The sequence below is a fragment of the Hevea brasiliensis genome, chromosome 13 (genome assembly GCF_030052815.1).
Source record: "Hevea brasiliensis isolate MT/VB/25A 57/8 chromosome 13, ASM3005281v1, whole genome shotgun sequence".
In the NCBI taxonomy this organism is placed as follows: domain Eukaryota; kingdom Viridiplantae; phylum Streptophyta; class Magnoliopsida; order Malpighiales; family Euphorbiaceae; genus Hevea; species Hevea brasiliensis.
The window spans coordinates 85,091,831-85,113,383 of record NC_079505.1 but is presented as its reverse complement, the minus strand read 5'-3'; the positions used below and the strand labels follow the sequence as shown (position 1 = coordinate 85,113,383).

General features: G+C 33.1%; 3 protein-coding genes and 1 pseudogene across 4 annotated transcripts; 3 read left to right on the top strand and 1 right to left on the bottom strand.

Annotated features, from left to right (window-relative positions):
* Positions 1 to 5,493: 5,493 nt before the first annotated feature.
* Positions 5,494 to 8,491, top strand: LOC110655818 (metacaspase-1). Its single transcript, XM_021812277.2, has 5 exons — positions 5,494 to 6,250; positions 6,695 to 7,025; positions 7,225 to 7,345; positions 7,445 to 7,651; positions 8,102 to 8,491. The coding sequence occupies exons 1-5, from the start codon at positions 5,866 to 5,868 to the stop codon at positions 8,159 to 8,161; spliced, it is 1,104 nt and encodes a 367-aa protein (XP_021667969.2). The 5' UTR covers positions 5,494 to 5,865; the 3' UTR covers positions 8,162 to 8,491.
* A 144-nt stretch (positions 8,492 to 8,635) lies between these two features.
* LOC110655820 (uncharacterized) lies at positions 8,636 to 9,985 on the top strand (annotated as a pseudogene).
* Positions 9,986 to 13,218: 3,233 nt separating this feature from the next.
* Positions 13,219 to 18,224, top strand: LOC110655821 (superoxide dismutase [Fe], chloroplastic). Of its 2 annotated transcripts, none has more exons than XM_021812278.2 (9): positions 13,219 to 13,404; positions 13,509 to 13,552; positions 14,243 to 14,317; positions 14,445 to 14,633; positions 17,042 to 17,213; positions 17,293 to 17,411; positions 17,527 to 17,553; positions 17,671 to 17,694; positions 17,803 to 18,224. In XM_021812278.2, exons 1-9 carry the CDS (start codon positions 13,347 to 13,349, stop codon positions 18,004 to 18,006), a joined length of 912 nt encoding a protein of 303 aa, XP_021667970.2. In that variant the 5' UTR covers positions 13,219 to 13,346; the 3' UTR covers positions 18,007 to 18,224. The 2 variants fall into 2 exon arrangements, with proteins under 2 accessions (XP_021667970.2, XP_021667971.2); XM_021812279.2 differs by having other exon boundaries at positions 13,222 to 13,404; positions 14,246 to 14,317.
* Positions 18,225 to 19,363: 1,139 nt separating this feature from the next.
* On the bottom strand, positions 19,364 to 21,284 carry LOC110655778 (peroxidase 60). Its single transcript, XM_021812233.2, has 4 exons — positions 20,807 to 21,284; positions 20,228 to 20,407; positions 19,979 to 20,138; positions 19,364 to 19,899 (listed from the first exon to the last, which is right to left on the bottom strand). Exons 1-4 carry the CDS (start codon positions 21,029 to 21,031, stop codon positions 19,490 to 19,492), a joined length of 975 nt encoding a protein of 324 aa, XP_021667925.2. The 5' UTR covers positions 21,032 to 21,284; the 3' UTR covers positions 19,364 to 19,489.
* Between the last annotated feature and the right edge of the window lie 269 nt (positions 21,285 to 21,553).

Genomic DNA, 21,553 nt, shown 5'->3' with positions numbered 1-21,553 from the left:
GTTGCTTGGCCCTTTATCCCCTACCTAGTTGCTCTTCAACAACTTCACCTCTATCCACTCCCTCACTGTTTTCATGGATCAATTATTCTGTTTCAGGATTCACCTCACTTTCTCTACCCACACTTTCATCGTGCTCCTTTCCCAAGTTATTCTCTAAACCATCAACTTCATCACCTAACTCCTTAACTCCATTTTTAATGAGTTCATCACCCATTGTTTTCTCATTTGCATATGGAAATTCTGTTTCAGTGAATACCACGTCTCTTGATACAAAGTATTCTTTAGTTTCCAAATCATACAATCTCCATCCCTTCTTTTCAAATGGATATTCAACAAAAATACACCTACGACTTCTATTACCAAATTTATCTTTATCCCGATTCAGATTATGCGCATAGCACAAACAACCGAAAATCCGAACGTGTTTGTAAGAAGGTACTTTCCCAAAGAGCATCTCATATGGGGTTTTACCATTTAATAATATAGATGGAGTCCTATTAATCAAATACCCGGCTACAAGTACACATTCTCCCCAAAATTCTATGAGCAAATTTGCTTGGAAACGCAAGGCTCTTGCCACATTAAGAATATAGCGATGTTTTCTTTTCACTCGGCTATTTTGTTGAGGTGTTCCTATACAGGAAGTCTGATGCAACATCCCTTGTTCATCAAAATATTCTTTCAAGCACATAAATTCACTTCCGTTATCACTTCTGACAATTTTCACATTTTTTTCAAATTGGCGTTTAACCATCATAACAAATTTCTTAAGAACACAAGCTACTTCTTATTTTCCATTCAGCAAATATATCCAAATAGCACGAGAGTAATCATCAACAATTGTTAAGAAGTAAATTGCTCCACAAGAAGTTGGGACTCTATAAGGTCCCCACAAATCACAATGTATCAATTCAAAACAACCATCAGTTTTATTGTCACTAGAAAAGAAAATCTCTCTTGTTTGCTTTGCTCTAAAATAAACTTCACAAGTTTTATTAGTTTTCCTAACTATGCTACTAGCTTCTGGAATTAACTCTACCATCTTATAAGAAGAATGACCCATTCTCTTATGCCAAAGCTCAAAAGACCCCACATTAGTTACCTTGCAAGCATGTACCGATGTCACTCCCTTGAGAAAGTACAGCCCTTGCGTTGCTCACCCGCTTCAATCAGGTTCCTCGAATTTAGATCCTGTATAGCACAAATTTTGTTAGTGAGTTGAATAACCAAATTTGAATCATTAAGTAGTTGTGATACAGAGATCAGATTGCAATTCAAATTTGGCACATAAAGGACTCGTTGCAATTTCAAGTCTCCTCCAAGTAACACAGTTCTTTCTTTCACCGCCAAGGTCTTTTCTCCATTAGTTAACCCGACTGAGCATGGCACAATGTCACGCAATTCACTAAAAAATGCCAATGTTCCTGTCATATGATGGGAAGCTCCTGTGTCAATAATCCAAGGAAATATCTTCTGCGTACCTGTCAGCCTCTCATTGCCACCATTCTGACAAGAATTCAACATGCCCAGCAAAGTAGCCCACTGCTCTTCATTTAATCCACTAAGACCCTTTTGATCTGAATCTGTCACAATTCCATGCCCATCATCAACTCCAGTTGCTTGTGTGGCATTGGCACCAGCAACTCCTCCCTTGTTACGTCCTGCTCCATTACCACGCTTTTGACCACCTCCTTGTCCAGCAGAAGTTTCACGTGGTCTATTACCCCACCATTCTGGATAATCTATCAGCTAGAAACAACTTTCAGCATCATGTCCCTCTCGGTTGCAATTAGAACAAATTGAGGATTTGTCTTTATCCCCCCCTGAATTTCGACTTCCTGCTCGAATTGCAAAACTCATAGGATTTCCTCTTTCTTCCTCGCTCTTGCTAAACAACATAGCATAGGCACGATTCAAATTGGGCAAGGGTTCAGTGCTCAAAATATTAGAGCGCACTGTTCCGTATCCTTTTTCATCCAAGCCCATCAAAAACTGATGAACTCTCTATTATTCACGCTTTCTTTCCAATTCAATGGTAAGATTGCATCTGCAGCCTGCACAGATACACACTGGTATCCGATCATAATTGTTTATTTCATCCCATAACGTTTTGAGTCTTCCGAAATAGGACAAGATCGGTTGACCTTCCTGCCTATAATTCGCCAGATCCGATCTTAGTTGCTGTATTCGTGGACCATTCCCAATCGAAAACATCTGTTTAATATCCTCCCACAGATCCTTTAAGTTCTCCATGTGAGAGATGGTCGAGCGAAGCGTCGGTTCAATGGTGTTAAACACCCAAGAAACCAGCATAGAGTTAACCGTCCATCAATCTTCGAGTTCCTGTGAGTCATCTGCTAGTTGTTTAACAGATCCATCAATAAAACCATATTTCTTTTTGGCCCGCAATGCAGTCCGCATAGCTCGCGCCCATTCTTCGTAATTCTCGCCCTTCAACTGAACTTGGGTAATCAAGTTACCTGAGTTGTCATTCGAATTCAGTGTTTAAGAACCAGAAGTTTTCTTCTCTGATCCAGAACTTTCATTTTTCTTTTCATAAGCCATGGCTTTGATACCATGTAAAAGAACTAAAAAATTTTGGAATAAGAATTCTAATGTTTATTGCCCCAAAAATCAAAGATATATATAAAAAATTACAGCTAACAAATAGGTTCCTAATCAAGCTAAACTACCAAAATTATATTAGAATTATACAACAAAAGATAAGAACAGATATACACACAAAAATTTCTAAATAAATACCCTAAATAAATGTAAAATAAGTGGCAGCTAAGAACACATAGACAAAGCCAATGAACAAAAGACCCAAAATAACAGCAACGTGTAGCTGCTGCAGCTGTGCATGTCTTGGAAAAATCCATATATAGTTCCTCTAAGTTCTAGAAAAGAGATGAATCGACGGACTCATAGACGACTGCAGAAGTAGTTTAATTTGGACTCAGAGATGAATCGTGGAATTTTGGGTACAAGAAATGTATTGGTTGACCACTGCCGGTCAGCTATAGTAGGAAATCGGATATTGTGGAGATTTTTTAGAGTTATTTGCCTTCTCTATATATATATAACACCACCACGATAATTTAATGAATTTAATTATTTGAAAATTTTAAATTAATTTTTTAATTATTTGGATTATGACTGAATTTGAAGGAGATGATTCGAAATATTATTCAATTATTTTTTTGTTGAATTATTGAATTATTCGAAATATTAATTTTTCAACGTAATAACGCTATGGGCTTGCGGATTGTTCTAATTGAGTTAAAGATAGGATCGTTAATTACTTTGGGGCCCTGACTTTTAGGCTGAGAACCAATGGGCTTTGCGGGCTCCTTTCCCATTATGTATAATTATGCTATAATTTCCCGTATAAGTAAAAGTTGGTGGAGGAAATTAAATAGAGATGAAAATAGAAAATTAATTTTGATTTAAACTCTGAAATGTAATCTATAAACAGTTCTACTGTGCATATATTTGTAATTTTTTTTTTAAATGATATTGATAAGGAGAAATGTGTTATTAAAATCATTGTCTGTTAAGTTGAAGCTATAATTTTTATTACATGTGGTGGAAAATTATACAATATTGAGTTTAGGTAGGTGTTTATAAATTTATTTATACCTTAGCGATAAGGAATGTCATTATCTCTGTCAACATAATATTTTAATTAAAAAAAAAATCTCAATAAACCAAATGTTCATTTAAAGTTTGAGGTCATATAAAAAGTGGTGGTTAATGGTCATAAATTATTTAATTTATCTTTTTATTTTTTTATAAAACTCTATTTTATAATAATTTTTAAATTAATGTTTAATGTTTTGATTTAATCAAAACATTATTTCTCTTAATTATAATGATCAATGGTATAATGTTAACAGATGATCTTATTAGGTAACAATTTTTATAATAATTTTTAGTGTTTTGAATCAATTAAAATAATACTTCTCTTATTTATATTATGTGACCCTTTTAATTTTTAGAGATTAAAAAAATTTTTTAATCAGAGTCAATAATAATATTACTATGTTTATATTTAACAGTTAATCCAATAATTATTTTTATTTAACATTTCTACTTTAAATTATTATATAAATAATTAATCACTAATAATTAATATATAATAGCTAACGACTAATATTATTAATAGTTGTTAAGAGATTAGTTCATAAAATACTATTCCTCGTGACTTTTAAAGGTTAATAAAGTATTTTGATTAGGATATATATTTTCTTATCATTTATATCTTTATATACTAAAATAAATCAATAAATTTTAATAATTAATTAAAAATTAACTATAAAAAGTAAAAACTAAAATTATTTTAAAATTCAATATTCATCTATTCTTTTTAAAACATAACAAGTTAAAAAAAAAAAGTAAATTCCATTTTTTAGTTAAATTTTTATAAAAAATTCATCAATTATTTTTTAAAAATGATTTTTTTATACAAAACGAACTGTTTTTTTTAATGGAAGTAACGACTTAAAAGAAATTAAATTTCTTATTTTAGTTATTTTTTTATAAAACTTTATTATGAATTACAATAAAAATTTTAATTAAATAAAATTTAAGTATAAATAAAATTTAAGTATAAATAAAATTAAAATTTTAAATTTATATAAATTATAAAATTAATTTAAATAATAAAAATTTAAATAAATTAATTTTTAATAATTAATTAAATTTTTATTTTTTTATTATAATATTAATAAATAATGATAGATATTTTTGTCTAATCCAGGCGTCCCTCATTTTCACTTTTATCCGTTGCATATTATACAATGAACCATGTTAAATCGTTGTTGTCAGAAGTATATTTTTCACTTATTAGTTAATTATTTTAATATAAGTATAATTTAAAATAATAATAATTATTTTTTAAAAATAAAAAATAAAATAATATAAAATTTTATACTTTAAATATGCATTATATCTTTAGAAAGCTTTTTCTTTCCTTCATTTATTACCAGAAGAAAAGTTCATACACGCGTAGCCATCAACCACGATATGATGCCAATTCCCAGCAACCCCACTTTCTTATTTTATTAATTCTAAATAATTTAAATATTTGACTCATTCGATTCTCACGCCATAAATAAAATAAAATAAAAAATAATTTTTTATTATTTAATTAAATTAAATAATTTTTTTATACAAAATTGACCAAGAGAAATATAGAGACTTTAATTGATCATTAAAAATCGAAATTTAAAACTAATTATATAAGATATGATGAAATAAATAAAAATTTTATAAAAAAAATACAGAAATAGATGGTGAGTGACGTTTATTGAATGAGTTTTGACATGTAAATCTTGAGTAAATGTAAAGAACCTTAAAAAAGATTCGAAATTTCGAAACTTAGAATTGGGAATATTATATTTTATTATTTACAAGCAATGTGCCAATTGTTTTTTTTTTTTAATTTTTTAATAGGGATTCTGCAATAATGCAGTTGGGTCCTGTGAACTGTTGAAGGTGAAAGACGCGGCAATGTTCCTTTACTAATTTGTCAGTTCTTGATTTCTTGATTGTTTTCCGGCCAATAGTATGTATAATGGCCTGTAAAAATTGAATCCCACATGCAAGTCAAAAGTCCTTGGCCTTCCTCTGTTTCTCTCCATTTTCTGTCCTCCCTCCTCTCTCCTCTCTCTTCCTCATTTTCTCTCCTGCAATTTTCTGATTTCTTATTCTCCACTCAGCATTCCTTCCTCACCAACCTCACCCAATTCTCTTTGTTTTACCTCTCTCTATCTCAAAGCTTTCACTTTTCATCATATTCAACATCTACTGTTACTGCTCCTTAGATTCTCTCTCTCTATCTCTCCATCTCTCTGCGTCGCTATGCATATGCTGGTGGACTGTTCAAACTGCCGCACGCCGTTGCAGCTCCCGCCGGGCGCTAAATCCATTCGCTGTGCCATCTGCCACGCCATCACTCTCATCGCGGATCCTCGCTCTGTTCCACCACCCCCACCTTACTCTTCGTCTGCCCACCACAACTACCCGTCCCCGCCTCCCCCTTCAGTGGTTGCTCCGTCTCCGTACAACCACGAGCCGTCGGGTCCTCCTCCTTCTCCCCACGGCAACAAGCGTGCGGTGATATGCGGGGTCTCTTATAAGAACACCAGGAATGAGCTCATGGGGTGCGTTAATGACGCTAAGTGCATGAAGTACTTGTTGGTTAACAGATTCAAATTCCCGGAATCCTCCATTGTTATGCTCACCGGTACTTCCTTTTCAATTCTTTACTTCTATCTTTGTTAAGTTCAATTAATTGTCTTTTCCTTTTGTCTGAATTTAGATTGCCAGATAGCTTGATTTCAATTGTTGGTGGTATTTTTAATAGACATATGTATTATTGTTGGTTACAGTTTCTTGGTTGATCCGTCGACTCCTTTTCAATTTGTAGTTCTTGAATTTTGGAACTTTTTTTCTTTCTCAATCTAATTTTAGTATATTCTGATGAATTCTCTCCAATAAATATATAAAAGCTAGCCATTTCAGGGTCTGGGACAAGCAAGTCTAATATTGGATTAAGGTTTGAGAGCATATGATTATGCTTGTATTCATGGGCTTCTATTGGGATTTTTCTTGTATCTTGCTCTCTTTTAATGCTTCCAATATTTTCCATAGACCATACTATTCATGTTGGCGGTTTGCCAATTTGCAGAAGAAGAAACCGATCCTTATAGGCGCCCAACCAAGCACAACATGAGAATGGCATTGTACTGGTTGGTGCAAGGTTGTAAGCCTGGAGATTCACTGGTGTTTCACTTTTCTGGCCACGGTTCACAGCAGAGGAATTACTCGGGGGATGAGGTGGATGGATATGATGAAACACTTTGTCCAACTGATTTTGAAACTCAGGGAATGATTGTGGATGATGAGATCAATGCCACAATTGTCAGACCTCTTCCTCGTGGGGTTAAGCTTCATGCAATTATCGATGCTTGCCATAGTGGCACTGTGTTGGATTTACCATTTCTCTGCAGAATGGACAGGTTAGTCCTAATTTTCTTTCGTTTGTTATTTTCTCTAAATCCATTAAAAAAACTCCGCATTATACCTTATAATGGAAATTTCCATTTTCATAGCTTTTGCTGATAGATACTAGCTTTATATGGAGACTTAATTTCATTTTCTTGCCTGCTGTCCATTTTATGTTTTCCTTGCTTATACATGCTCACATTGTGGATTAAGGAATGGGAGGTATTTCTGGGAGGATCATCGCCCTCGATCAGGAGTATGGAAAGGAACAAATGGTGGGGAAGCTATCTCCTTTAGTGGCTGTGACGATAATGAAACCTCTGCTGACACTTCGGTAAAAAAAAATCTAGGCATATATGCATAACAAATTAAAACACTTCTTTTTCCTGTTTATGATGGGTTATAAATTTTCATTCCATTGCTTTATGGTCAGGCTCTCTCGAAAGTTACTTCAACAGGTGCAATGACTTACTCTTTCATCCAAGCTATTGAGCGTGGACATGGAACTACATATGGGAACATGTTAAATGCAATGCGCTCTACCATTCGAAATACAGACAACGGGCTTGATGGTGGCATTGTGACATCTCTTCTCACAATGCTCTTAACAGGAGGGAGTCTCAGTTCCGGATTTAGACAGGTATGTCTATAAGTACTATCTTATGTTGCTGTTTGTTCTACTTGCCAATCACTACTGCTAAAGCCATGGCAATAATAATTCGGCAATAAATAAATAATAAATAAATAAAACCCAAGAAAATTGAGGAGTACTTCATAGAGACACTTTCATATCATGTCTTTTGGCAGGTTCAATTTGCTGTATGGATTAGTTATGCATTACCATAGTAATATTATATGCTTCTCCTTATGCCCCTCCTCATAGCAAAATCTATAATTTGTCATTTTGGAGTCTACTGACCTAAAGATGCAAAGGCACATTCATATTATACAATACAGCTGATTTTAGTACACTATCATACTTTTTTGAATGTGCATATGCAGTATGATATGGTATGCTTTTATCATTTTTCTTTGCCTCCTGAGCACAAATTTGGGCTATGCTGAGTTCAATGTTCAAACTTTGCTGCAGGAACCACAGTTAACAGCCAACGAAACATTCGATGTCTATTCAAAACCTTTTTCTTTGTGACAACTAAAGACATTGCTCTGCTTTCTACCTTCCGAACAGATTGAGGATGTCCCTGTGTACAGTTGAGCAAGAACGGATTTCATCGATTACTATTTTTTTTTTTTGAACTGCAAATGCTTAATTTCATTTGAAGGCCCCAAAATTGGGCATTTAGTTCAACTTGCACTATGTTGGTCTTATTCTCTCTGCGGTGATTATCATGACTATCGTTCTTGTTTATTTTGTTTCAATGCAGGGTGATTTTATCATCTTGTTTTACTGATACATCTTATGCAAAGTCATGAACTAGCTACTGTTCAGAAATGAAAAAGAACTTTGTTCTTGCTGTAACTTGATATGAAGCCGTGATTTATTGCAGATAGGTCATTGATTGCCTAAAGGCAATGATTTTTCCCATCCTTTCACAATGTTCAAACTAAATATAGCCAAAGACGACTAAAGTCAAAAAATTAATCATACTTGCTTATGAAATCAGAGAACCATCTGTTCCCACCTACCAAGGGAAAGGAATTGAATAAAAGGAAAATCCATAAAATAATTGTGTAATACATTTGCAAAATTGAATGTTGAGACCAATTTACATTTAACTAACTCCAAATTCCAATACGTCATACATTCACTTCTTTGTCTATTGTAACAATTCCCATGAAAAAAAACTCGAAAAAAAAAAAAAAAACTAAAAAGTCGCATAACTGAAAATTGAGAATCGACAGATGGTGAAAATAATGTCTAAAATGACGGCTAGAATTTCCCATATGGCTAATAGTAGTCTCTTCTCAGCCGGGTCCACCTTTCCCCCACATAAAGTTGCTGGCCACCAGATAAGCCCACAAGGCCACAACGGGACGTGCCTCCTTTGGTCTAAGTTCCTGTCAATCTGCCAGCACTTCACCACCAGAAGTCGCAATCGCACAGAGCCACAGAGCAACCACTCTCTCCGTCGAATGGCTACCGCCTATCTCTCATTCTATTTTCCCCTTCTTCCTAAACTGTCTCTGCCACGCTATTACCGCTTTGGTTTCTCCGTTTTGACTCGGAATACAGTGGCTACAGTGAAAACTTGTGCTACGGGAGGGGACTTGGTGGGTGATTTTGGTGCCAGAGACCCATTCCCTGCAGAGATTAGAGAGTGGATGTGCGGAGAAAGTGGTAGGCAATGTTGATACTGGACATAAGATTCTTGTTCCCAATATCTCTGCTGTCTCTCTTCCCAGCAAGAGTGCACCCCTGTATTCTCCTCTGCAGAATCCCATGTCTAAGGATGATGCTGAAAAGCTCTTGAAGAAGGTGAATTTTCAATACCCACATGCATTTTTCCCCATACACGTTTATGTTTACAACCTCATCAGGATTTGTGTGCTTAAATTCTGTACCTGTGTGGTTTTATGCTTGCTGAGCAATGCGGAACTGTATTGTTATTGTATTGGAAAGTGGAAACTTCATTATCAGGAGTTAGCTATCTTCGCAGGTTATTAAAAAGCGGCACTGGTTGGTGATTAATTATCCATTTGATGAAATTAAACAGTGCTTACGTGGTTTAAGCTGTTTGGGATGGAGAAATTACAGTAACCATCTGCACTTTAGGTTTCAGAGGGATGAACTAGAAGAGTAAAACAATAGGATCCATTAAAATTTGTTAAATGATTGGCTTAGTTGCAAATTATGGCGATGTTAAAGGTAAAAATTTTTGGCTGCAAAATTAAGTCTGCAGCTTTGGAATTGAAGAAATCAAATGCTGCGTTTCTGTACTGTCTAATGAAGTTACAAATGTAAGATATTGTTATAATTGCTAGCATGATTATAGGAAAATTTGTCTTTATATTATTATAGGAGATTTTTTTAGTATAATTATAACAATTAGTATAATTATAGAAGATTAGTTTAGCACAATTACAGTAATTATTATTCTTGTCAAAATTAGCTTATATTCTCATGTATAAATAGATGTAGTATCTCTATAAATAAGACAGCATATATACGTACAATCTTTTTCATCATCACTTGTATTCTTTCTGCTAATATAGTATCAGAGCCTTAAGGCTTTTATTCCTAGTTTATGGGGTCTCTCTTCTCTCTCTACAACCTGTTTTGGTTCATTCTTTCATTCCTGTTATTATACCACTTTTTCTCCTCATCTTGTTATCAATCTACACTTTGCTACAGACCAAAAAACCAATAGACAAATTTGATATTTCAAAACCTATTGCAACGTTTCTGACTTGTTCCAACTATAATCTTTGAATTCAAGGAATAAAAAGTTTATTTGATAGATCGCAAGCTTTAGCGTATTGTTACTAGAGATATCAAAGAAAACGATGAAACTGATGCAAAATTTGTTAACCGTCTTGAGGATTGGGATAATAAAAATCATCAGATCATCACATGGTTTCGCAATACCTCTGTCCCGTCCATTCACATCTAATTTGCTGATTATGACTCTGTAAAAGAAACCTGAGATTTTTGGGCTAATCAATATCAGACCATTGGACTTGTCAACTATTATCAGTTGTGGACTACTCTTCATAATCTGAAACAAGAAGCAGGTCAATCTGTGAATGATTTTCTTGCCCAGGTCTAACCCATTTGGAATCAAATATCTCAGGCCAAAATCAGTGAAGATCATCTTCATCTCATTCAAGTTTTAATGGCTCTTCGACCAGAATATGAGGTTGTTCGAGCGTCCCTGCTACATCAAAATCCACTCCCATCATTGGATACTGCTATTCAAGAGATTATTTTTGAAGAGACTCGTCTCAGTTTGGATAAAACTCCTCAATTTGAAACAGCTCTTGCAACTACTCGATCCTCATATCAGAGATCTTGCAATCAACTCTGTAAGAAATGTAATCAAATTGGTCATGCTTTTGCTTATTGTCCTACTATAGAATGCAAATATTGTCATGGTTACGGTTATATTCTTGAACATTGTCCCACACGCCCTCCAAGACCAAAAAGAGGGCATTCTAAATTCAAGAATGTCTCAAAGCTTGGATCTTCCTCTGTCACTGCTGTTGTTGCTACTGAGAGTTCTAATGCCATCACCATGAGTGATCTTGAGGCACTATTCAAACAGGTTATCTCTTCAATTCCCCTACTGTCATGTCTGCCACTTGTAAAATCATTTAACCTCTCTGGTGTCACATTACATGCAATCAATTAGGGGTCATATGGGAAATTCTTGTCTTTGTATAGTCTCAATCTCATCATACAGTTTGTGTAAAAAAAAAAAAAAAATCCGAGATCATATTTCATGAAGGAGAAATGCTGAGATTAATTGAACATTTGAATCATCTTCAAGAACAAAATTCTGGCAGAAACCCTTTGAAGCTTCTAATGATTTTGATTCAATGATTAACAAGTGGCATAAAGGGCATTTTTAATTCGTAAGGCACTGATGTCGTATTTTGTCAATTCTATGAAGAGAATTGGGTTTTTTACTAAAGGAGTGCAATGAAAATAAAAATTTATCAAAAAATGATTGGTTTGAAATTAATTATCAAAATAGGATGAATTATGTTAATGTGAAAAAAAAAAGGATGAGACTCTAATTATAATATCATTTTAAGCTCTGAACGCTATTATAAATCGCTTCTAAATTTTAAAAATAGTAGCGTTCAGCTTTTGTTTTAATTTTTTTTAATATTTTATTTTATATTTTAAATAAAATATAAATATTATTTTAATAAATAATATTATAATAATTAATATTATATATTATAATATTTTTATTATAAAAAATTATTTTTAATTTAAAATTAAATTAAATAAAAAATTAAAATATATAATATTATTATAATAAAATAATTAAAAAAATTAAATGAAAATAAAATATAAATATTATTTTAATAAATAATATTATAATAATTAATATTGTATATTATAATATTTTTATTAAAAAATTTATTTTTTAATTTAAAATTAAATTAAATTTTAATTAAATAAAAAAATTAAAATATAAAATATTATTATAATAAAAAAATTAAAATGGAAAATCTGGACTAGATTTTATTTTTAATTTTTTAATTATTTTATTTTATATTTTAAACAAAATATAAATATCATTTTAATAAATAACAGTATAATAATTAAAATTGTATATTATATTTTTTTATTATAAAAATTATTTTTTAATTAAAAATTAAATTTTAATTAAATAAAAAATGTTTATTATTAAAAATAAAAAATTTATAAATAAAAAATTATAAAAATTAAAATTTTTATTTAATTAAAATTTAATTTAATTTTAAATTGAAAATTAATTTTTATAATAAAAAATTATAATACACAATATTAATTATTATAATATTAATTATTAAAATAATATTTATATTTTATTAAAAAATATAAAATCAAATAATTAAAAATAAAATTTAAATGCTATTATAAATAACACCAAGATTATTTATTTTAATTTTTAATTATTTTATTATAATAATATTTTTATTTTAATTTTTTATTTATTTAAAATTTAATTTACTTTTAAATTAAAAAATAACTTTTTTATAATTAAAATATTACAATATATAATATTAATTATTAAAATAATATTTATATTTTATTTAAAATATAAAATAAAATATTAAAAAAATTAAAATAAAATGCGAACACAACTATAAATAACGTCTAATTTTTTTTATTTTTAAAATTTAGACACAAAACTTAATATTCTATTATAATTAATATCTCATTTTTTTTCTCATAATATAATTCACTTTATTTTAATAATTAACTTTAAATACACTTTTTTTTTTATATATATTTCTATTTTCATTACACGGTAAGAAACCCGAAGAGAATTCTACTAAGCACGAGGGCCGTTGCCATTCGCCAATGTGACAAGATCACACCTGATTGAATCCTACGTGTCACCTTATTGGCCATTTCACCAGTGAGATCGATAGGTGTACTATACATCTGTACTGCTAACTACTAAGCCTGGGGAAGTAGTAGTGGTTAGTACTTGATAGTTGGTACTTAATAGCACTGTTTTACTACTGTTCTTATCTAACGTCACGTGCTGCAGTCAAGCGCACAGATCTAAGAACTGGTTGCTGATGTGGCAATATCAAGGGTGTCCAAGTCTTCCTATCATTTCTTGTAAAGCTTCATAATTACAGGCTGCAGGAACAGCCTCTCCTAAAAATTTTCTGACTTTTGAGGGGAGAGAGACAGAAAGAGTAGAGCAATGGTACCAGCAGCTGCTACAGCCGCCTCGCTAAACTGCGCACTATTTCACCGCCAAGGTCAGTCATTGATGTGCAACCATTTCCGTTTGCCTTCGTTTTACCCTTTTTTTTTCTGCTTCCCTCATATCTCAAAGAGTTTTGCAATTTTTGTTGCACTGCAGGAGGACTGAATCGAGCAACTCGTGGATTACAATGGACAAAGAAGGTTTGGTTAGCCCGTTAATGCTATATATATGTTCTGATTTGCAGCTTGAGAGGGGAGAAAATGGTATAATTTGAGACTAACTTTTTTTTTTTCTTAACCGAGCAAAATTTCAAATCTTTGGCCCAGTTGACCTGCATTGCATCGTTGCTTATGCGATAATCTAAATTTTAGTTTCCTATCTTATCTGCTTTTTGTCTAAGCAGACTGAAACAGATGGTTGCTATTTAATTTCTCTCGTGGACGATAACCACTCTTCGTTTTTACTTCTTGTTGTTTGGCACTTGGCTTTGCAAATATGTACCGATGATGTTTGATGAAATGCTTGTGAAAAAGTTGTCAGAATGCTGCATTGGAAAAACAAATTAGGAAAAGGGTTAGTGCATCGATGACGATTTGATGAAATTTAAATGTTTTTTCAAAATTTAGCAGTGTTTGCGAGCTGTTTAACTTGATTTTAGAATAAATGGCTCCACTGGTTCAGTCGACCACTTAGGTGGCGAAAAAACCATTTGTGTTTTTTTTTTTTTGCTCTTTTTGGAGAAGGGGAAAAAAGCTGCAAAAGGAATGGGCAGTCCTAGATTGGAAAGAGCAGGGATGCAGCATTGGTTTTTAAAAAGTGTGGTTTGCTCTACCTATTTGCTTGAGATTTTGAGTTGGAATCTCCTTTCATGATGATGTTTCATGCTTCAGCAGCAGTGCACTAGAAAGCCAGGTCCTGCCATAATTACAGCAAAATTTGAGCTCAAGCCGCCTCCATATCCTCTGGTGAGATTTGAAAATTTTACAGAATACAACACATACTTGTATTAAAATTGCTGTGCTTACTGAAATTAGTGCTAAAGAGGACTGATATAACATTTTTACATTTTTATTTTTGATACTTATGACGCAGAACGCATTGGAGCCACATATGAGCAAGGATACCCTGGAGTATCACTGGGGAAAGCATCACAGGGCTTATGTTGATAACTTAAACAAGCAAATTGTAGGAACCGAACTAGATAGCATGCCGTTGGAAGATGTGGTAATTGTTACTTACAACAAGGGTGATATGCTTCCAGCTTTTAACAATGCTGCGCAGGTATGCTAGGGGTTCAAGTTCACATTTTTATCAACTCAACTCTATATGAATTCGCTTTGTCTACTCTACACGATTTTGGGTTAAATAATATTTCTAGGTCATGTTGTACTACTCTCTTCAAAGTCAATTTTGGTCTTCTTTTTTTTTTTTTTTTTTTTTCTATACTTTAACCTAATGTTCTGTACTTGTCTAACGGGAGTCTCCGTATATCTACGCTTCACATGATCAAACCACCTCAATCTCTTTTCTCTCAACTTATTCTCAATTAGCACTACTCCTATCTTTACTTTAATATTCTCATTACGGACTTTATCTAGTCTAGTAGGGCCACTCATCCACCTTAATATTCTCATCTCTGCAACTCTTATCTTAGACGCATACGACTCCTTCAGTGCCCAACACTCACTACCATATAACATAGCCGGTCGTATGGTTGTATAGTAAAATTTTCTTTTCAACTTATTGAGAATCTTGCGATCACATAAAACTCTCGTGGCACGTCTCTACTTCAACCATCTGGCTTTAATCATATGACTAACATCCTCCTCACATCCCCCATCTACTTGAAGGACTTAGCCGAGATATTTAAAGTAATTGCTTTGGGACAGTACCACTCCATCCAACCTAACTCCTTCCCTATCATCAGTTTGGCTTTCACTGACTTAAAGCCCTTTGACTCTAGAGTACTTCTCCAAAGCTCTAGCTTTCTATTGACTCCTTCTCCCGTCTCATCTATCAGAACAATATCATCCGCAAACATCATGTACCAAAGAATACTCTCTTGTATATGTTTCGTCAATTCATCTAAAACTATTGTAAAAAGGTAAGGGCTTATAGCTGATCCTTGGTGTAATCTAATTGAGATCAGGAAATCTCTTGTGTCTCCTCCCACTGTGCGTACAATAGTAGTTGCTTCTTCATACATATCTTTCAACACTTGTATGTACCTAATAGATACCCTCTTTTATTCTAACACATTCCATAAGATATCTCTTGGAACACTATCATAAGCATTCTCCAAATCAATAAAAACCATGTGTAGATCTTTCTTCACATCTCTATATTTCTCCATCAAGTTTCTAATGAGAAAGATCGCTTCTATAGGTGAACGATCGGGCATGAAGCCAAATTGATTGAGAGAGATAGAAGTATCATGACGTAGTCGATACTCCACAACTCCCTCCCACAACTCCATAGTATGGCTTTTGAGTTTAATTCCCCTATAGTTTGAGCAACTCTGTATATCTCCCTTATTTTTAAAAATAGGTACTAAAATACTCCTCCTCCATTCATCACGCATTTATTTTTAGTTTAGAATCTTATTAAATAATTTAGTTAACCATGTCACTCTCATATCTTCCAAACACTTCCACACTTCTTTCGATTGGTACTCCATCGAGTCCACAGGCTTTACCTACTTTCATCTCTTAAGTGCTTCCTTTACTTCTAAAGATCTAATCCTTCTAGTATAATTCACATTCTCTTCTATTATTCTATAGTCTATATTCTCGCTATTACCATTTTGACTATTATTAAAGAGATAATTAAAATAATTTCTCCATCTTTTTTTAATGACCTCATCTTTCACCAACACTTTTCTTTCTTTATCCTTAATGCACTTAACTTGATTGATATCTTGACATTTCCTTTCTCTCCTCCTTGCTAATCTATAAATATCTTTTTCCCCTTTTTTAGTTTCAAATTTCTCATATAACTTTTCAAAGTTTTGTGCTCTTGCTTGACTAACTGTCTTTTTTGCCTCTTTCTTTGCTATCTTGTACTGTTTATATGCCTCATTATTATCACATTTAGGTAATTTCTTATACTAATCCCTTTTTCTCTTCACTGCCTTTTGTACTTCATTGTTCCACCACCATCTCTCTTTTGAGGGTGGTCCATGTCCTTTAAACTCTCCAAGTACTTTTCTAACTACTTCTCTAATCTTTGATGCCATCTGTATTCACATATCATTGGCCTCCATATCCAGCTTCTATGCTTCGGGCTCGAGAAGCTCATTTTTTAACTTCACTTGTTTTATTCCTTTGAACTCCCACCATTTTGTTCGAGTTACACTATTTCTTCTGACCTTACTTGAATTGTTTCTAAATTTAACATCCAAGACCACTAACCGATGTTGACTTGTCTTGATTTTGTAATTTGACTATATTCACTATTTGTAACTTGTGTTATAATCCAATTTGATAATTTGACTAACAATATGATGGATGTTTCTAATAACCAAAAATTAATGAGCGATAATTTCATAATTAGCCAGATATTTATACAATCATCACTGGACTGTTTAAATAACCATCTCCCACACTTTTTGGCAATGGCATTGTATTGCTTTATGTCATTTTTTAAGTTTTATGAATATGAATATTATTTATTTGTTAACCTAAATGCAGGCGTGGAATCATGAGTTCTTCTGGGGATGCATGAAGCCAGGTGGCGGAGGAAAGCCATCAGGAGAGCTTCTGCAATTGATTGAAAGAGACTTTGGTTCCTTTGAAAAATTTGTGGAAGAGTTTAAGTCGGCAGCAGCAACACAGTTTGGTTCTGGATGGGCTTGGCTTGTTTGTGGGTGATCTTTCCCTTCACTTAAGAAAGACATTGCTTACTATTTCTCTCTAAATATAACATTTTCTGTTTCCTGTAGACAAAGCAAACAGGCTTGATGTTGAAAATGCAGTAAATCCTCGTCCATTAGAAGAGGACAAAAAGCTGGTTGTGGTGAAGAGTTCCAATGCTGTAAATCCGCTTGTTTGGGATTACTCAGTGAGTATATATGGTTCGCTACAATTTGTTTCATTCATGTTTCATTTGTACTGCATCACATATTATGTTATTTTTTTGGCTAAGTACATATGACCTTTTTGCTGATTTCATGCAGCCACTCCTTACAATTGATGTTTGGGAGGTATTCCTCTTTTTTTTTTTTTTTTTTTTTTTAATAATTAATATTGCTGATTTGGTGAGAAGAATTTGAATCAACTGATCGTTCATTTGGTTTTTCAATCTTGCTTTGTCTCAACAGCATGCTTACTACCTTGACTTTCAGGTGATTCCATTATGAAACTTGAGTTACAGTTCACTTTCCATCATGTCTTTTTCAATCTACTGGCATGTAGTTAAGTTCTAAGAACCACCTTATTGTCTTTTCTTATAGAATCGAAGGCCTGATTACATATCAACCTTTATGGAGAAGCTTGTATCATGGGAAGCAGCCAGTGCTAGACTTGAAGTTGCTAAAGCTCAAGCTGCTGAGAGAGAAAAAGAACAGAGGAAAAGAGATGAAGCAGAGGACATTCAGGGCAGTGAAGCTGTAGAAATGTATGTGGATGGTGAAACTGAAGATTCTGGGGCCGATTAACTCGAGACTTTCTTTCAGGTACAGTAATGTGGAAAAATTTTGTGGCCTATTATCACATCCATCATTTTGTATCTTTGATTGGAATATAGAGGTCGGTTGGAGCGGCACAGACCATAGACGTTGAAACCATGTCAAGGTTTTGTACGTGGAATACTATCCAGTGGTCTGTGGAAGCCAAGGAAAAGTATTTAATGAAATAAGATAATTTTCAAGTTAAATTCCTTTACCCTATTTGGATTGAGTGTAGCGTGATTTATTAATATATCATATCGTACTGTATGATATTGTATGGTTTTTATTGATAACATGTTTGGAAAAATGGTATGGTACACCATGATTTAATAATCATTTCTTATTTAGTTAAATAGTGTGATATGGTATAATAAATATGAAGATTACTAAAATATTCTAATTACTATTTTAAATAAATAAAGAGTTGTTTTAAATTTTACTTGTACTGCAGCACGTACAATTTCTATTGTAAAGGATTTAAATTATTGAAAATGCATTTACAAGTCTTTAATCTTTTGCTTATAATTTACCTCCTACTAGGTGAAAAAATTTATTTAAAATTATTAATAAAATTTGTAGATGAAAAGTTGATTTAAAATATATTTTTAATTAATCTAGTAATATTATAAACTGCATATCTATTATTAAAAACTTTAAAGTATAAAATTATATATATATATATATATATATATATATTGACGGCAAGAAATATAAAAACTTGTTATGTGAGAGGCGATAGAGGGCTAGCACACGAGAGGCAAAGATTTTTTATTGAAAGAAAAGACTACAGATGAGGGATAAATAACATCTCTAAATAAAAAAATTAGTGTATAATTGAAATTTGATAAATTCTATAAGTACAAAATTGAAATGTAAAAATTTTAAATCATCTAAAATCACTAATTTTGTAGTTTAAAAATTTATGATAAAATCATAGTTAAGAAGTTATCATTCTACAATTTAAAATCACTATTTCATCACTTTACAACCTAAAATTACTATTCTAGCATTACCATACAACAAATTATGAAACGATGAGAAATCATCATTACAAGGGGTTAGTATACAGTTACCATCTTCCCAAGATTATGTGATAGGAGAAATAATAAAGTGATATGTGGATCGAACTTCAAAGAGAATATTAACTAGTTTTATGCACAAAATCTTGTATTCACGACAATGTCTCGATCATATTGAATGACAGTCGTGTTTATGCCTTGAAGGGAGGTAAGAGGTCCTTGATAATTTTTTGAGGGCCGTCGAAATAAATGATTTTATTAAAGAAGCCTTATTCTTGACTTGAGAATCCTTTCATGTTTGTGCCATGTCAAGGAATTCTATGAGGGAGAAAAGCATATATGTATATATATGATTAAACTTTTTACTTTTACAATTAGATTTTATAAAAGTTTTAACTAAAGGCTTATTATACAAGAAGTGTCAATACTAAAAATAAGTAGATCATGATCCATTAATTAGTAGCTCTACATGATCTCCTAATCTCTCCTTGTGTGCCAGTAAGAACTCCTATAGCTCCCATTTTAACCATGGCAGCACCAAACCTGGTAGGGAAATCAAATTCCCCAGCTAGATTTCTCACTATGGGCGTAGTCAATGGGTCCATTCCCAGCTGTTGGTCAATTTGGAGAATGCCTCTGTGCAGCATTATATTTCGATAGTATGAAACGTCCAAGAAGAAGGAACTAGATGGATTTTGATCTAGATTAACTGTGTTGTCTACAGGGGAAATCTGAGGACACCTTGATCTCAGGATATTAACTAGGAAAGGATCCATGGCTGGATCAGGACTGCCAGTGCCTTGAAAATTGTAGACACGGTCTTTGATCAGAGAACAATGAGTAACTCCAACAGAATGGGCACCTATATACCACCAATTACATAAATGGGATTGGAATGTAAGAAATGCAGTGCTTGGATTAGTGGGAAATTTTTTTAGTACCTAGAAGAAGCACCATGTCTGTAGCATTAAGCCCTTTATCAGCAAATCCTGCAATGGCCTCGGGAGCTGATATTTTAGGCCCTAGGATACTTACATTTTGAGCTATGGAAACTAAACCATCCCTTCTTCCTGTTTCAACTTCGTATCTTCCTCCGCCACTCTGTGATTAAATTAACGCATATCATTCGATCACTACTGATTCTAGATGATGTAAATTCTAGATCTTATGCTCACAGAAAGAGGGGATACCAAGAAAACAGCATCTCTAGTAGCTATTGCAATGAGATCAGCACAAGATACAACGCCAGGGCAAGCGTTCTCCACAGCAGCCTTTGCTTGGTCGATAATGTCATATCCCCTAACACTCAGATTTGGTGGTACTGTTTTCTCACTATTGATTCCATCTATAAGTATGGATGCATCACACCCCTTTTTCCACAAACAAATGGTCAGTACATTTAACAATTTTATTGGAGAAAAAGAAATACTGTTATTAGAGTATATTTATTATTTTATTATTGTTAGAATTTCTATAAAATGAGCTCATGCATATTAACAACTGCCACCAACCTCTTAAAATGATTAAACAAAACACATAAGCTTGTACTTGAGAGAAGTGAAGTAAGTGCACACAAATCTTGCTTACCAACCAATACACCACCCATGCTTCATGCTACATGGGTCTTGCATCCTGGTTGATGAATGGTTAGCCTTCAATTGTTATGAGTAAACGCATTTAAAGGTTGTTTTTTTTTAATCTTTTGACAAAATGCATAGAATGGAAATATAAACTTTTTTTTTTTTAATGTAATGGAAATGTGAACTTACGTTAACAAAGCAATCATGGAACTGCAAGCGTAAGAGTGCGGCCACAATTGTAGGGTCCCTTAAGAACTGAGCAGTGATAACGCCAGCCACTATAGCCTCAACATCTGCAAATCTGCATTTGCCTCTGTAAAACCCTACCTGTAGAGCACCATGGCAACAGCCAGCCAAGATTAATCCTAAAATGAGCTCAAGGGCTAGTAGGAGAACTGCTGCCTTGAACTTCATCTTCCTCCGTACAAAATGTTAGCGTCTCCCTCTCTCATTTCATGAGGATGGAAAAAACTGAGGCGAAACCTTGTTAGTTTTTTCGACAAATATGAGCTTGAACTCTTTTACAATTTTTCTGTTTCTTATATATGGCATGTTAAGATAAACCGTGAAACATGATATTTCTTTGGCCAGACACCTGTACTATTTAGCTCTAGCTTAATAGATGCCTGAATTTTTTTTTTTTTTGTTTTTTTTTGCCTATCTCACAGCTTAACTAAAAAAAAAAAGTATCACTTGAACATAAATTTGCATAAACTTAATGCGTGTTTTACACGCACACTAACTTGTCAAAAAAATTAAAAGTGGGCCCAATTTTTGCTCATTGTGCTCTATTAAAAAACAAAGTTACCCCCCATATTATCCTTGTCTTTCTTGACTTTTGATCCCAGACTTGCTTCTCGCGGAATAATAACCATAAGGAAAACCTCTCTTTGAAGGCTTCCCTTTACCAAAAGCCAGTGCAACGAGTTTTCTCTT